Below are 16,202 nucleotides of genomic sequence, written 5' to 3' on the forward strand. Positions count from 1 at the left end.
TTTCAGCCTCACACATCGTAGGAAAAGACAACATCAGAGCAGACTTTATAAGTAGGGAGAGTCTGGATCCAGGAGAGTGGGTGTTGTTGGCCGAAGCCTTTCAACTGATAGTAGATCTCTGGGGCCTCCTGTCAATCAACCTGCTGGCCGCATCTCACAATGCAAAAATTCCCTGATTCTTCATTCGCAGAAGAGATCAGTGGTCCCTGGGGATTGACGCTCTCGTTCAGACCTGGCTGGAAGGAGAATTGCTATACGCCTTCCCTCCATTCCCCCTGCTTGGCAGAATCGAGCACCACAGGGAATTAGTCCTACTATTAGATCCAGATTGGCCCAGGCATCCATGGTATGTGGACATGTGGAGACTCCTAGTGGAGACCCCTGTGTTCCTCCGACTGCACAGGGACCTGCTACAGCAGGGACAGGTCCTTCACGAAGATCTGACTCGATTCTGTCTTACGGTCTGGCCCTTGAGAGGGCTCGCCTGATGAAATGAGGATATTCTGCAACAGTAATTGCCACCTTACTCCATGCTCAGAAATTCTCTATACCCCTAGTCTGGGTCTGGAGAATATTTGAGGCCTGTTGTGAGGAATGCAGTGTCCACCCTCGGGCTGCCAAAATCGCACTTATTTGGGAATTTTTGCAGGACAGCTTGAATAAAGGTTTGGCCCTTAACTCCTTGAAGGTGCAGATAATGGTTCTCTCCTGTTTCAGGGGCGAGGTGAATGTATCCTCCCTGTCGGCTCATCCGGACCTGGCCCGTTTTCTGAAAGGGGTGAATCATTTCCGGCCACCCTTACAGTGGCCGGTTCCCTTGTGGAATCTTAATCTAGTATTGGAATTTTTGGCAGGGCCCTCCTTTTGGCCACTGCGTGGTCTTTCCTTGCATTTATTAATCTTGAAAATGGTATTCCTGGTGGCTATATGCTCGGCGCATCGCATCTCTGAACTCCAGGCATAGTTGTGTCGGGAACCATTCCTCTGGATGACTCCAGGAGCGTTACAACTTCATACCGATCCATCCTTCTTGCCCAAGATAATCTCAGAGTTTCATTTGAATCAGTCCATTTCATTGCCTTCCCTACATAAGCACAGGGACTTGGAGGAATACCGTCTCCTCTGTCATTTGAATGTCGGTAGACTTTTGGGGCATTATCTGGAAGTTTCAGAACCAGTCCGAAAGACGGTGGAAGGAAGCAGGGCGAACCAGCTTTGTGGGCTAACATAGCTCGCTAGATTAAAGAGCTTGTCATGGGAGCCTATGTGGAGGCAAGAAAGCCATTACTTTCTCAGGTTAAAGCTCATTCCACCAGGACTCAGGCAGTCTCATGGATGGAAGTTAGACTGCTGTCCCCCATCGATATCTGCCGAGTGGCGACGTGGTCCTCCTTGCACACCTTCTCCAGGTTCTATTGTTTGGACGTACAGGCCCAAGAAGATGCTGCCTTTGCAAGGGTGGCTTTAACCGGACCGTGGGCAGCCTTCCGCCCTGATCAGGAGTAGCTTTTGTACATCCCATTGGTCCTGGATCCATCTGGCTACACACCAGGAATGGAGAAATTACTTACCTGATAATTTCATTCTCCTTAGTGTAGACAGATGGACTCAGCATCCCGCCCCTGTCTGCCCAAGAACAGTGTCAAGGAATCACCCGTGGAGTGGATATTGATTCCAAGAGATTACGAGTAAACCATCATCCAGTCCCTAGATCAGGGCATCTATAATCTTACTGGGGTTCAGTGTTTATTTGGTTGAGTACAGTTACGGTTAGCTGTTTTTAATCATTTTTTCGATAGTATGTCCACAGTGACTTTTGAAGAGAATATTGAAGGGCTGAGGTCACTGCAGGGATGAATCTAGGGTGATGTCAGCTTTGAAACCTGACTCCTTCTCCATGTGCTGGCAGGGGAGCACAACTCTTTGGTCCTGAGTCCATTTGTCTACACTAAGGAAAACAAAATTATCAGGTAAGTAATTTCTCCATTATTTGACATCTGTAGCAAAGGTCCCAGGCTTGAAGCCCACTGGCAGGTACATATCTGGATCCAGCAGTGAGGAATTACTTAAAATCCCCATTCACCTTCACTTCTGTGCATTGAGAAGTTGTCCCTAATGGCTCCGCTCCTGCTCACTGTAGGCATGCAGGCCCATGGTGTTACAGCATTAAACAGGATGGGATTTCTCCTGTGCAGGGCCTAGAGAAGGCATGTTGCATTTTTACTGAACAATTTAGAAAATCTGTGACGAGCCGAGAGATCTGATTGGCCAGAAACTTTCCAGCGCATGCTTTTTTAGTTGAACTTGAATGGAAAAGACTTGTTGTAAAGAGAGATCTCTCAGCTCTTACCTTTACATATGTGTTTTTTTTTAAATTTGTTAAGCAAGTGTTGACTTGTTTTATAAATGCACTAACCTGCAGTGTGGCTGATGATATTGTGCATCAAATCCAGGGTTAGACCTGAAGCACAGAGGGCACTTTTAGCCACTTCTCTTACCCTATAAGCAGTGCTTCCTGCCAAATAATTAAGAAATCCAGGGAGCATATTCTGTAGTTTTATTTCAAATTTAAAAACATGTGCAAAATTCTCTTTGCTGTATTCACTGCCAGAATCCAGCTGGAGTCTCGTGCATGATGTGACACACTGCCAAATAAGAGGTAGCTGTCATACCAGCAGGTTTAACAATGGAAGTTCCTTCATCTCTGGAGTGATTTTTCCAATTTCAGACTCCAAACTTAAGTGTGTGGATTGTTAGGGTGGTGGAGACATCACCCCATTTGTGCATTCTTTTGAAATTGCCTCCTCAAGCAATTCTCTTTGTTCACAGGAATGTCTGTAACTATGTGTGAGGACATTTCTTTAGGAGCCCTCTGTACATCGTATGCCCACATAATGCAGAAAAGCAAGGTTCCTAGACCTTTCTGCATTTGTTCAACTTACATAGATCCAATAGGAAGCTGAAATCGCATTCTCATTAGGTGTCTAAAATGCTGTCAGAGGGCAGAGATTGGAGAGAGTTTAGGCACACATACTAGTAGTTAGGATGACTGCTGTCTGCCCTAATACAATATCCAGTGGGGCCGGTGGCACTCCAGCAGACTCTGCCCCACAGATGTGCCTCAGGAGACTGGGAAAATACTTCCTGTACCTGAATGTAACTTGCATTGATCTACCAGTGAAAAGGCCTGATCTAATACATAGTAAACAAATAACAACCTCTTTCCTGCCAGCCATATTTAATAGCCAGAAATAGCCTGACAGATTTAGGAAATGTTTGAAAGCAAATGAGACAAGTTAAGGAATGAAGGTGGCAGTTCGTTTCACACTGCAGAATGAGGCATTTTCAACAACATTTGCTCACTGCTTTTTAGTGCAGAATTGTTGCAGTAAATAACTAGAATTCTATTTCCCTAATTTTATATCTTCTTTTTGTGTTCCCATCTGTCTAGAAACTGGATGCAAAATCTCTTATTAAGCTGAACTTTGTTAAAAACCAAGAAGGTGAGCTGATTGGTTTTCTCTTCTAACCTTTCTGCAGAGGGAGTCTGGTTAGTGTTGACTTTCTGTCACTACTAACCTTTTGCATCTTCTCTTAAAGAGAAGCCCTGAGGTTTGCACCTCTACCATTTGCTGGAGACAAAGAAATACTGAGGGACAGCAGATGGCACTCTCGGTTATGCAGCAGTGCCTCAAAGCTTTTAGTTCTCTGCCTCCATCTGCTGGTAGGGATGCAAAACCCACTTGTCTGGACTGATCTGTGGTACTTCAGGAATAAAAATTAGCAAGTAAGAACCAATTTTCCTACACACCCCCGTGCCTCTTATTTTGAACGCAGTCTTTGTTATAACATTCAGTTTGTGAAGAACCTGTGAGTGATGTGGAGCTGTGTGAAGATCACTGGTACTTGTGGAAGATACCTCTTGTCTATGCAAGCAATATTGCTCTTGAGTTATGGTTTGCCACGGATTGTTTTGTCTGCCACGGGAAGCATGTTACACCCTGCTCAGTAGCTGATACAGTGGCAAGAAGGGTCACCAGCCAGAAACTTTGGATTGTTCTCAGCATGTATGTACCTGGATCAGTCCAGACTCCTGGGTTTTGCCTCCCCTCCAGCAGATAGAGACAGAGAAGTTTTCACAAACTCTGCCCTATACCCTGAGGTGCCACCCACAGTCCTTCAGTATTTCTCTGTCTCCAGCAGATGGTGGAGGTGCAAAACCCACAGTCTGTTCTGATTATCTAGTGAAAAAAGAGAAAGAGGTGGTAGGAAGTTAGACAGACATGTTTTGTTTCTTTACCATTAAAGTTAGATTAAAAAAAAAAAACAAAAAAACCAAAGTGGAAGCAAAAGGATGATTTCTTCAGCCACCCAGAAGGTTGTGAGGTCCTGAGGGGACCATCCCCTCTGGTGTTGTAGGCAGCTGCTGGTAGGGGTCGTGGGCCCTTTTACCAAGTGAGAGCAGCTCTGGGGGTGATATTGGGGAGCCCGGCTCACTCACCCCAGAAGGAGCAGGACCGAAGGATGTCTGCCATGCCAGTTCTGTGGTATAAAAAAAAAAAAGGTAGGTTTTTGTTTTTGCCATGCCGACTCTCCCTTCCCTCCTTGCTGCAGCCGGTTGGCTTTGTTATTTTCGCCGCATTTCTTTACCTTTTTTGGCTGTCCACGATGCCCTGGAGCTCGGCTTGCTGCGTGTGCCTGTCTCACAACAGACTTTGCTCGGGTTGTATCCCCAGGGGTGAGGGACCCTCCATTTTGGTCCGGGATGGTCTGCACGGTGCACGTAAGGCCTCTTTGGAGCCTGCTGCATCACGATCTGCTGCAGCTGATCCGTTCCTGCTGAGCGCAGGAACGTCAGCCATTTTGGGCACATTTAAAGAAGCCACGAGGGCCGTGATGGGGGAGGGGATTTTACCTCCCGCCCTATCCCCACAACAAATGGCTCCCAGGGAAGGAGAACCGGTAGACCCAGGCTCTTCAGACATGGAGGATAGCCCTGAGGGGGCTTTGGACTCCTTCATCTTCCTTCTCAGAATTTGTTTTTCTCCTGCATAAGGCCTTTAAGGCCAAGAAATCTGGGAAGAAGCAGACTGAGGAGAAATTTACCAAGTTAGATCCCCGCAAATCTGCTCAAAAGACATCCAGGTCCACGGGGGGGGGCTTGGGCAGGGCCAAAGGTGGCTCTGGTCCTGCAAAGGTTAAACAACAGTTAAGGTCTTTTGTGCATCAAACTGATTCGGATTCCTCGGAGGACCAGGACTTGCAGTCCAAGCCCCCGACAGGGGTGGATGGAGATGCGGATCAGCAACCGGACGCAGTCTGCGGTTCTCAGATTGTAGAAGGGGACAACCTGAATGTGGTCCATCTCTTCAGGAAGGAGGAACTGGGGCCGCTTATCCCTGCAATTTTGGGGGAGTTAGGTCTCGAGGTGCCGCCAGAGGAAGCTAAGCTAGGGGCTATGGATCCAGTTTTGTTGGGCCTGACGGGCCCCACCACTTCTTTTCCGTTTCATTTCTCAGTAACGGATTTACTCTTCCGGGAATGGGATACCCCAGACCTAGGCTTGAATGTGAGTAAGGCTATGGATAAGCTATATCCTCTGCCAGAGGAAGCTTTAGAGCTGCTCTGAGTTCCCAAGGTGGATGCAGCAGTGTTGGCGGTCACCAAAAAGACCACCATTCCGGAGACTGGGGCGACGGCCCTTAAAGACCTGCAGGATAGGAAGTTGGAACTTCAGCTCAAGAAGATATTTGAAGTTTCCGCTCTGGAAGTGCGTGCAGCTATGTGCAGCAGTTTTTCCTTACGTGCGGGCTTCGCTAGGTGCAGCAACTACAGGCCATTGAAGGTCTTTTGGAGGATGAAGCTCTCCGGGCAGGTCGGCTGGAAACGGTGATCGCTTATAGTGCGGATGCGCTTTATGATCTGTTACAAACTTCGGCCAGGTCCATGGTGTCAGCCATATCTGCACTCAGACTTCTGTGGTTGAGGAATTGGTCTGCGGACGTGTCGTCAAAAGCTCAGCTCAGCTCGTTGCATTTTAAGGGCAAGTTACGTTTTAGAAAGCACTTGGAGGACACGATATAGTCCCTGGCGAGAATAAGGTACACAAGTTGCCGGAGGATTGTCCCAGGTCAAGGGGCTCCTTTGCTGCTCGGTCTTGTTTCCGGGGAAATCAAAGGTTTCGCCCGTCCAGGTCTTCAGGTCCTTCCTTTCGGCAAGGTTCAAACAGACAGCAGACATGGTCTCAGTCCTTTCGAGGTCACCGATTCGGTAGACCCGGTAATTCCCAGTCTGCCCCTGGAGTCAAATCCTCACAATGAAATGTGGCTGGTCCATTCCTCGGGGCCAGTCGTGGGGGGCAGACTATCCCTTTTTTACGAGGAATGGACCAGTTACATGTTAGATTTTGTATGCTATCCTCGGGACAGGTTTCTAGTTTCTCCATGCACGTACGAGGAAAAACGAAAGGCAGTACACGAGACGTTACAGTGCCTTTTCGAGCTGGGCACCATTACGCCAGTTCCGACTGCAGAACAGAGGAAAGGCCTCTATTCCATCTACTTTGTGGTTCCCAAAAAGGAGGGGACCTTCCGGCCCATTCTGGATTTAAAAAGAGTCAACAGATGCTTCGGGTGCCTCGTTTTTGCATGGAGACTCTGAGGTCAGTTATTGCCTCAGTAAGAAAGGGAGAATTTCTGGCATCGCTGGATTTGATGGAGTCATATTTATATATCGGCATCCGAAAAGACCACCAGAGGTTCCTACGGTTCTTCATCCTGGGTCATCATTATCAGTTTCGGGCTCTTCCTTTTGGACTTGCCATCGCTCCCAGGACTTTCACCAAGGTAATGGTGGTGGTGGCAGAGCAGCTTCGGAGGGAACGATTATTGGTACATCCTTACCTAGACGACTGGCTGATTCGAGCCAAATCAGAAGTGCTTTGCCAGTCGGCGGTTCACAGAGTGCTGCAGCTTTTGAGGTCACTTGGTTGGGTGATCAAAGTGTCCAAGAGTCGCCTGATTCCCTCTCAATCCTTGAAATTTCTGGGAGTGCTGTTCGACACGCAGCAGGGGAGAGTTTTCCTTACCGCATACCGTATTTGCAAGCTGCAGGGTCAGGTTCGGGACCTATTGGCTCAACATCCTCCCAGAGTACGGGATTACTTGAGGGTCCTGGGATCCTTGACTTCCATCTGGAGTTGGTGCCGTGGACCTTTGCTCATATGCGTCCGTTACAATCAGCATTGCTTTCCTGGTTGAATCCAGTCTCCAAGCAATTTCATCTGCCCCTTCCTCTTCCGGAGTCGGCAAGATCCAGTCTCAAGTGGTTGCTCCTCTCAGGCAACTTGGAACATGGGATTTCCTTGGTAATGCCCGAGTGGACAGTGGTGACTACAGATGCCAGCTTGTCCGGCTGGGGAGTGGTTTGTTTGGAGAAATCCGAACAGGGACAATGGTCTCAGCAGGAGTCTCTGTGGTCGATCGATCAGCTGGATACCAGAGCAGTATTTTTGGCCTTACAAGCTCTCCTTCCACTTCTCCAGGGGAAGTCAGTCAGGTGCTGTCCGACAACTTGACCACGGTGGTGTATATTAATCACCAAGGAGGGACCAAAAATCGTCCAGTGGCGGAAGAAGCTCAGCAGTTGATAGGCTGGGCGGAACAGCATCTGGTCAGCATTGCAGCGTCCCACATAGCGGGCGCTGACAACGTTCAGGCAGACTTTCTCTGTTGGAATCGTCTCGACCCCAGAGAATGGGAGTTAGCGGACGAGGCCTTTCAACTCATATGCGACAAGTGGGGCATTCCCAGCCTGGATCTAATGGCGACATTCAAGAATGCCAAGGCCCCACACTTCTTCAGTTGGTGCAGGGAGACAAGAGCCGAAGGAGTGGATGCTCTGGTGCTTCCCTGGCCGATCAACATTTAAGAAGTGCTTAATATTTATGTGGGTTCTCTTATGGAAATTTGCAGCTCCATATAAGAAGACACTGGTTCTTTACTGTAAACTACATCCTTGGATTTAATGAGTGCATCTTCCCCTTCAACCCTCTCTGAGAGGTTGTGTGAATGGCAGACCTCTGAGCACTCGTTTACCTTTTGCCTTTGAAGGGCTGTTAAGGTCTGGCTAAAGTCCCAGGTCAAATGAGTTGGGGGGGGGGGGGGTTGGTTTTGTCCCGGCAGTTTCCTCCTCCTCCTCTAGGTCGCCAGCTCAATCAGAACCAGCCTCTGTGGTGGGATCTGGTTCTAGGAGCTAGCTGGGAATTTTTCACCTATTGGGGTATTTTCATTTCCTGTTCATACCCTAGATCATTCCATACAAGTGGGTTTTGCATCCCTACCAGCAGATGGAGGCAGAGAATAAAAACTTTTCAGATGGTAGAGGTACAAACCTGCAATGTGGAGTTTATTACAAAAAAAAAAAAATAAAATAAGAGGAAGAAGAATTTAATCAATTAGTGAAGAATGGTGCTCCTTGAAGTGTTAGAATCCTTTGTGGGCCAGCCCTCAGGTTGAGCAGGGCGAGCAGGAGGGTTGGAAATTCCTGATTTGGCTCAGCCCTCGACTTCCAGAGGGAGGGAAAGCCAGGGGTCCTGGTTTCCTCGCTCCCTCTGAGGCCTTCTCACCCACCATCGACAGCCAGGAGCAGGAAAGTATATCTTTCTTTTTTTATCTGGGCTTCTTGGTTGCTGTTGCTTTTTAAAAAAAAAAAAAGAAATGTTTTGAGTGCAGGGCTGATGATTGGTTGTCTGTGTCGGAGCGGTAAGGTGGATAAAGAAGGTGAGAGAGGACACGCTCGGCTGCAGCACCGAGGATCTGTGACCAGCGCCCGGGGCAGTGTTGCGACAATCGCAGCTGAGGTTATTTTTGGCTGCTGCAGAATCATGGGACCTCCCATGGAGCACAGGAAAGTGTGAGACCTGTGATATGAGGCGATCGTGCCTCAATGTGTCCTCTTTGTGTGCTGGCTGTGCTCCGGTGAGGAAGGGACCTCAGTGGAGGTTTCTCAAGGCAGTCACACTTGCTTGAGGCCTGAGGGGGGGGGGGGTTTCAGAGGAGACTGGCCATGTTGCCTCCACGTGCCAGGAGGAATGCTGTTGCTTGGGAGCCCAGAGACTCCCCCACTATCTCTGGTGGATCAATGCTCTGTAGAAGGGGCAGGAGGGCCAGCTGAGGACATGAGAAGGTATCTAATGGATCTGAGGAATTTTCCATGGATTATATTTTGCTGTTACATAAGGCCTATCTGACTAAGAAAGAAGCAGCAAGTAAGAATCCGGCCACCCAGAAGTCTCAGCACTCGGCTAAGAAGCTTAGAGCAGATACACAGGCCAGGTCAATCCTTCTGCTCCTGGGACTGGGACGCCCTTCAGGGGAAGATGAAGAGACCTCTGAGGACTTGGAGGGTGATGATCTACAGGAAGGCCCGCGAGATGACTCATGCATTGATCCTATGAGTGCTTCAGCGGGTAATGGGCCTGATGTGGAGGAAGTTCCTTAGGGTGGTGAGACATTCCGTAATGGGGAACTGTAACCCCTTGTTCCCCATATTTTGGAGGAACTGGGGATCGAGTTCATGCAGGAAGATTTGGACAATGAAGGGGTGCGCCCTGTACTGGATAGGCTGCATGGACTGCCAAAGGCTTTCTCTTTGCCAAAGAAGGTGAAGAAGTTGGTTGACCAGGAGTGGGATTCACCTGAGGCAGGTCTGAAGGTGACCAGGGCTATGGCTAAGTTGTATCCCTTGCTGGAGGAGACCTTGAAGCTTTGGAAGCTTCCAAAGGTAGATGCGGTGGTATCTGCAGTAACCAACAAGATGACCATTCCCATGGCAGGGTTGGTTAAGCTGAAGGATATCCAGGATCAAAAGTTGGAGATCCTGTTGAAGAGGCTGTTTTAGATCATGGCGTTGAGCGTTCGAATTGCAATCCATTCTAGTCTGATACAGAGAGCTTGTTTGTGCTGGGTGCAGGAGATGTCAGGGCCCCCTGCTGATTCTAACCAGGCGGGTGAGGCCTATGTGACAGATGCTCTGTACAACATGGTCCGGATGTCGGCCAGGAATATGGTGTCCATGGTGGCAGCCCGGAGATTCCTGTGGTTGCGCAATTGGATGGTGGATGTGTGGTCTAAAGCACAGCTGTGTAATCTCCCTTGTATTTATTTTTATTTATTTAAAACCTTTTCTATACCGTCGCTAAGTTTTATACCATTGCAAAGGCAAGTTGTTGTTCAGAGAAGATCTGAAACAGCCGATGAAGCATTTGGGGAAGTCAAAAGGGAACAAGTTGCCCGAAGATAAGCCTGGCAAAAATAGCTTTCTGCTGTGTTCTCGCTTTTGAGAGATAAAGTTTCGCTCCAACAATAGTTCTGCTGTGTTGATGCAGAAACAAGGTTTAGGAAGGCAACAGTCCTTTCGGGGGTCACGTAGACCTGCCAGAGAGAATTCCAGCCAGGGGACCAGAGGAGTTAAGACCCCACAAGCTGGTTCACTCTTCCCTGGAAGCTGTTGGGGGGAGATTAGCCCTCTTTTATGAGGAGTGGACCAAGATCACGGCCGATCAGTGAGTTCTGGAAGTGATAAGAGATGGCTACGCCTTAGAATTTTCACGCTCGATCAGAGAAGTCTGTGTGGTGTCCTGTTGCACTTTTCAGGCCAAGTGGGTGGTGGTACAGGATACATTGCTATGGCTGCAGCGCCTAGAAGCCATCATCCCAGTTCCCCTAAGGGAGCAAGGACTAGGAAGATACTGAGTTTACTTTGTGGTTCCCAAGAAGGAGGGCACCTTTCGGCCCATTCTTGATCTGCAGAAGGTCAGTGTAGCACTGCAGGTGCTGCGCGTTTGTATGGAGACACTGAGGATGGTGATAGCGGTTTGCAAAGGAAAGTTTCTCACATTGTTAGAAACATAGAAATTGACGGCAGAAAAAGACCAATCGGCCCATCTAGTCTGCCCAGCAAGCTTCCACACTTATTTTCCCATGGAGGCATACCTTCATATTCCCATACATTCAGACTATAAAAAAATTTCTGCGATTCACAAGTGCTAAGGGAACATTTTCAGTTTCAGGCACTTCCCTCCGAGTTGGTAACCGCCCCGAGGACTCTCATGAAGGTGATGGTGGCCATAGTCCTCAGAAGGGAAGGGATCCTGGTACATCTATACCTGGATGATTGGCTCATCCGGGCAAAGTCAGAGATGGAGTGCTGCTGTTCAGTTCAATGTGTCATGGAATGCTTGAGGTCCCTGAAGTGGGTGATAAACCTAATAAAGAGCCACTTGTAGCCATCCCAGTCATTGGAGTATCTGGGGGCAAAATTTGATACCCACTTAGGCAAGGTGTTTCTAACCTCCGAGAGGGTGGTCAATTTGCAGGCTCAAGTGCTTGATCTGCTGTGTCTTTCAGTACCTAGAGTCTGGAATTATTTGCAGGTTCTGGGTTCTATGTCATCTACGCTGGAGTTGATCCCATGGGTGTTTGCTCACATGCCGCCTCTCCAAACAGTACTTCTGTCCCGTTGGAATCCATTGTTGGAAGAATTTCAGCTTCCCTTATCACTTTAGAGGCACTCCAGATCCAGTCTCTCGTGGTGGCTGTCTCGTCCCAATTTGGAGAAAGGAGTGTTCCTGGCGGTCCCAGATTGGGTGGTAGTGACCACAGATGCCAGCCTTAGTGATGGGGGGGGGCAGTGTGTCAAGGTCAGATGGTTTAAGGTCAGTGGTCACCAGGGGAAGCATCCTGGTCAATCAACCGTTTGGAAACAAGGATGGTTCACAGAGCGTTACTGGCCTTTCTTCCATGGATCCGGGGGGCATGCGGTGCAAGCATTCTCAGACAATGTGACAATGGTAGCGTACATCAATGGTTAAGGCGGGATGAAGAGTCGACTAGTGGCCCAGGAGCTCTTTGTCTGGGCTGAGAAAATCTAGCAGTGCTAGCAGCGTCTTAATTGGCCGGAGTGGACAGTGTGCAAGCAGATTATCCCAGCAGGCAGCAGCTGGATCCGGGGAAATGGGAGTTGCCAGCGGAGGCCTTTACCCTCATGCGGGGTAAGTGGGGCAAGCCCCAGTTCGATCTAATTGAGTCTCGAAGAAATGCCAAGGTGGACAGGTTTTTCAGCCACAGGAGAGAGTTTGGTTCCGAAGGAATCGATGCTCTGTTTCAACCTTGGCCGACGAGTCTTTTGCAGTACCTATTTTCCCCATGGACTCTTGTAGGCCGAGTGTTATGTTGCATCAAGCAAAATCCAGGAAGAGTGATTCTCGTGGCGCCATCTGTGGTTTGCGGATCTGGTTCTGCTGGTATTAGATGGTCCCATCCAATTAGAGCATCTGCAGAGGTTGCTGTGCCAGGGACCCATCTTTTCGGAGCAAGCATATCGCTTTTGCCTAGCGGCCTGGCTTTTGAAAAGTGATGTTTTCACTTGAAAGGGTATTCAGAGCCAGTGATTGCTACTTTGCTTCAGGCTAGGAGGCCATCCAGTTCTCTGGCGTATATCCAAGTGTGGAAAGTGTTTGTCATGGTGTGGGATCTATGCCCTTGATCCTTTGCAGGTGGACATTTTCCAGGTCTTGTCATTTTTGCAGGATGGCCTAGCAAAGGGCCTATAATTTGCTCCAAGTACAGGTAGCAGCCTTGGGCTGTTTTCAAGGGAAGCTTCAGGGGAGGATGTTGGTGACCCATCCAGACATTGTGCATTTTGTTAAAGGGGTGAAACATTTGCATCCTCCGGTTCATAGAATGTGTCCCTTGTGGAACCTTAATCTGGTTCTTCGAGTGCTTTGTGGACTTCTTTTTGAAGCGTTGAGAAAGGCATCTTTGAAGGACCTCATTTTGAAGACCGTCTTTTTGGTGGCAATTTGTTCAGCTAGGTGGATTTCGGAGCTTCAAGCCTTGTCATGCAGGGAGCCTTTTCTATGGATTTCAGGCGACAGGATTTCGCTGCATATGATTTCTTCCTTTTTGCCCAAGGTTGTGTCCTCATTTCATCTCAACCAGACTGAGTCGCCGGCCTTTACAAACCTTATGTCAGATATGCCACATGCGAAGGAACTTCACTTATGGGACGTTCGTCAAGCTCTGTTACGATATCTTAAGATCACTAATGACTTTCAGAGGTTGGATCATCTTTGTTTATTCAGTGGAGCAAAGAAGGGATGTAAAACTGCAAAGAGCATGATTGCACGATGGTTGAAGGAAGCGATTATTTCAGCCTATCTCTGTAAGGGTCGAACAGTTGCAGAGGGGCTGTAAGCGCATTCTACTAGGGCATAGGCAGCTTACTGGACAGAGTGTCAGCTGGGGTCTCCACAGGAGTTTGTTGGGTAGCGACATGGTCTTCTCTGCACACTTTTACCAAGCATTACTGCCAAGATGTTCGGGCACCAGATGAAGTGACATTTGGAGAAAGTGTGTCGCATGCAGGTCTTTCGGGTTCCTGCCCAGTGTAGAGGGGCTTAGGTACATCCCACTTGTCTGGACTGATCTGGGGTATAAACAGGAAAGGAAAATTTGGTTCTTAACTGCTAAATTTTGTTCCTGGAACACCACAGATCAGTCCCGAAGCCCGTCACTCTTATATTTTGAAAGATCTTTCCCGCTTTTGGATGCTGATAATGCAGTTTTTTTTGCAAAGATTGTATATATAAGCAGTTGGGTTTGGAATGCTTTCATTACCCTGGCGGTTGGGGTCCCAGGTTTGTAGAGGGGCTTCAGCTTTGATTCTCTGCTCACCCCAGATGTAAAATCATTTGGGTTTTAGGAGTAGTCATTTTGGCTTGGATACAGATTTCAGGCACACTCAGTTAAGTAGTAGTGCCTGAAAGATTTTTATTCTCTGTGTCCATCTGCTGGGAGGGATGCAAAACCCACTTGTCTGATCTGAGGAATTCCAGGAGCAAAAATTAGGTAAGAAGCAATTTTCCTATTGCCTGCATTAGTACAAAGTCTGCCCTTATTTTGTTTTTTACCTAAGTTCTCTCCGCACCAGTTTCAAAGGAAAAATATGTGAGGACTTTCATTCTGGAGATTACTGTGGGTGCAGTCACTTGCACTGGATTTTTATGGTGGTGGAATTTTGCTTGTATCAATTTGAAAATGTGCAGTGCGCAACTTTCCTCCCCTGCCCTAAAATCGTGCCTGGGAGTGTCGCCTCTTCCGCACATTGTCCCGCCGTGCACGGACTGTCGGCCATGGTTAGGGCGGCCGCATCTCAGACTGTTCACTTACTTGTGCCAGTCTCATTATATTATTTTTATTATTTTTACTTTTAATTTCAGGCCTGCTCTTACCTCTCCCAACTCCACCCAGCCAGCACAGCAACAGTTCTGGCCAGAGGCCAGAAACCACGGCTCCTTCTGGAACCCGAAGAGTTAGACCCTAGGTGTTGTCATTGAGGAGTGACTGGGAATACCCCCTCCCACTCCAAACTGTGATTGCTGCCGCCACAGCATCCCCTGCCCCAGCCAGGCCCAGGAATGGAACCCATCTTTGCTGATTGGCAGTATGCGGCATTTGTCACTGAGCTGCCACCCTTCCCCCTCTTATAACTCTTGGCCTTAATGGATGAGTGTTCACATTGCAAAAGAAAATATAGCAGTTTTCACCAGTAGATGTCTTGACTGAAATACCAGAGGTATGCTGCAGGGCAAGGCAGTGGGATGGAGATGCTTTGGTAGAGGAGTATGCTAGGATTTAACCTCTATATGCTGTCGATGGCTGAAAGTCAGATAATTCACCCATTCTAACAAGTCTTGTTTCTTATTTTCCTATTGAAGGTAAATACCATTGTCCAGTGTTGTTCACAGTCTTTACCAATAACTCACATATCGTGGCCATAAAGACAACAGGAAACGTGTATGCTAATGAGGTAGGTTCTACCCACTTTATTTTATTTATTTATTTATTTATTTATTTATTTATTTAAAAGTTCTTTACCTCATCCTCCAAGGTTCGAAGCGGTTTACAAAGAAACATACATAAAATTATTAAAAATAAACAATGAAATAATCCAATAAGAAACATATACAAATAGTAATAAAATAAAAGTAAACAAAACTAAAAACAATACTGGCTAAATAAAATGGGGCAGGGAGTCGACAGAGAAAAAGAGTATGAGAGATAATTCTATACTTGGGCCGAGCGAGGAAAGCTGCTACCCAGTGCTACAGCTGGGAGTCACCCCACTACCAGCAGTGTCCTATGCTGTCTCCTCCCTCCTACACCACTTTAATTTATAAACTGCCTTTCCATCCTAAAAGGCTGTCTCTCAACTTTCTAGTGAGCCAGGGGTCACATGAAATTAAAGCAGCATATCTTCCTCCTGAGGCTGGCACTTTATGTTAGCCAAAATGAATGAACCACTCCGTTCCAGTGAATAACGTGACTTACTGCTGGGCGGAGGGAGCAACAGGACAATAAATAAGATGAATTTAAACTGCTTATATTCACCTTATTCATTGACTCCCCCTTGAATGTTTATCAAGAAATCTGTCTGAAGTGAGAAAGTAGGAACATGTGAGTACTAACAACTCCTCCAATGACTTTCCTTGTTCTACCTTTCATATTTTATTATGTCCGATCCTTTGCAATTCACTTTTTATTTCCACTTTTCTCTTTCGGTATTTAGGCAATTGAACAATTAAACATCAAACCAAAAAACTACAAGGACCTACTGACAGATGAGCCTTTTACACGGCAGGACATAATCACTCTTCAGGTAAACCCCGTTCTGCTCCACAGGTGTAAACCTTGCCCTGCCCATCACCAGCCTTTCAAAAAAAAAAAAAGGGTACCAGACTGTTTCATGGTGATGACATAATATTGTGATGTCATCAACAAGCCAACATCTTGTTTTGCCCTGATAGCTCACCTCTGAAAGCGTTTGCTATTTTAAATGTGGCCTGGTGTCTGAGAGGGCATGTTGGTAACTCAGCCAGTCCTGTAAAGCACAGAAAAATCACCCTGAACTGGTGTTGGCTCAGCACTAGGAATGAGGCTGACATCATCAATGATAGCACACGAGGCAGCACATATTACTCTTAGCTGAACAGGAGGCGAATCTGGAGATTCTGATCATCAGTGATCTATAGGTAGCGAGACACTCAGGGGCCTGTGCACTAAAAGCATTCTCCCATTTTGTATTCATGTGAAAAATGTTTAGTACATGGAACTCAAAAGTGTCTTAATATGTGAAAAACA

General features: G+C 47.5%; 1 protein-coding gene across 1 annotated transcript in view; it reads left to right on the plus strand.

The window, feature by feature from the left end:
* Positions 1 to 16,202, plus strand: part of PPIL2 (peptidylprolyl isomerase like 2) — a 109,442-nt gene that overhangs the window by 14,188 nt on the left and 79,052 nt on the right. Inside the window, exons 6-8 of the mRNA XM_029619565.1 lie at positions 3,452 to 3,503; positions 14,780 to 14,871; positions 15,631 to 15,720. Coding sequence (XP_029475425.1) covers positions 3,452 to 3,503; positions 14,780 to 14,871; positions 15,631 to 15,720 — 234 coding nt within the window. The remainder of the gene's footprint in view (positions 1 to 3,451; positions 3,504 to 14,779; positions 14,872 to 15,630; positions 15,721 to 16,202) is intronic.

This window comes from Rhinatrema bivittatum, chromosome 11 (assembly GCF_901001135.1).
Source record: "Rhinatrema bivittatum chromosome 11, aRhiBiv1.1, whole genome shotgun sequence".
Taxonomy (NCBI): Eukaryota; Metazoa; Chordata; class Amphibia; order Gymnophiona; family Rhinatrematidae; genus Rhinatrema; species Rhinatrema bivittatum.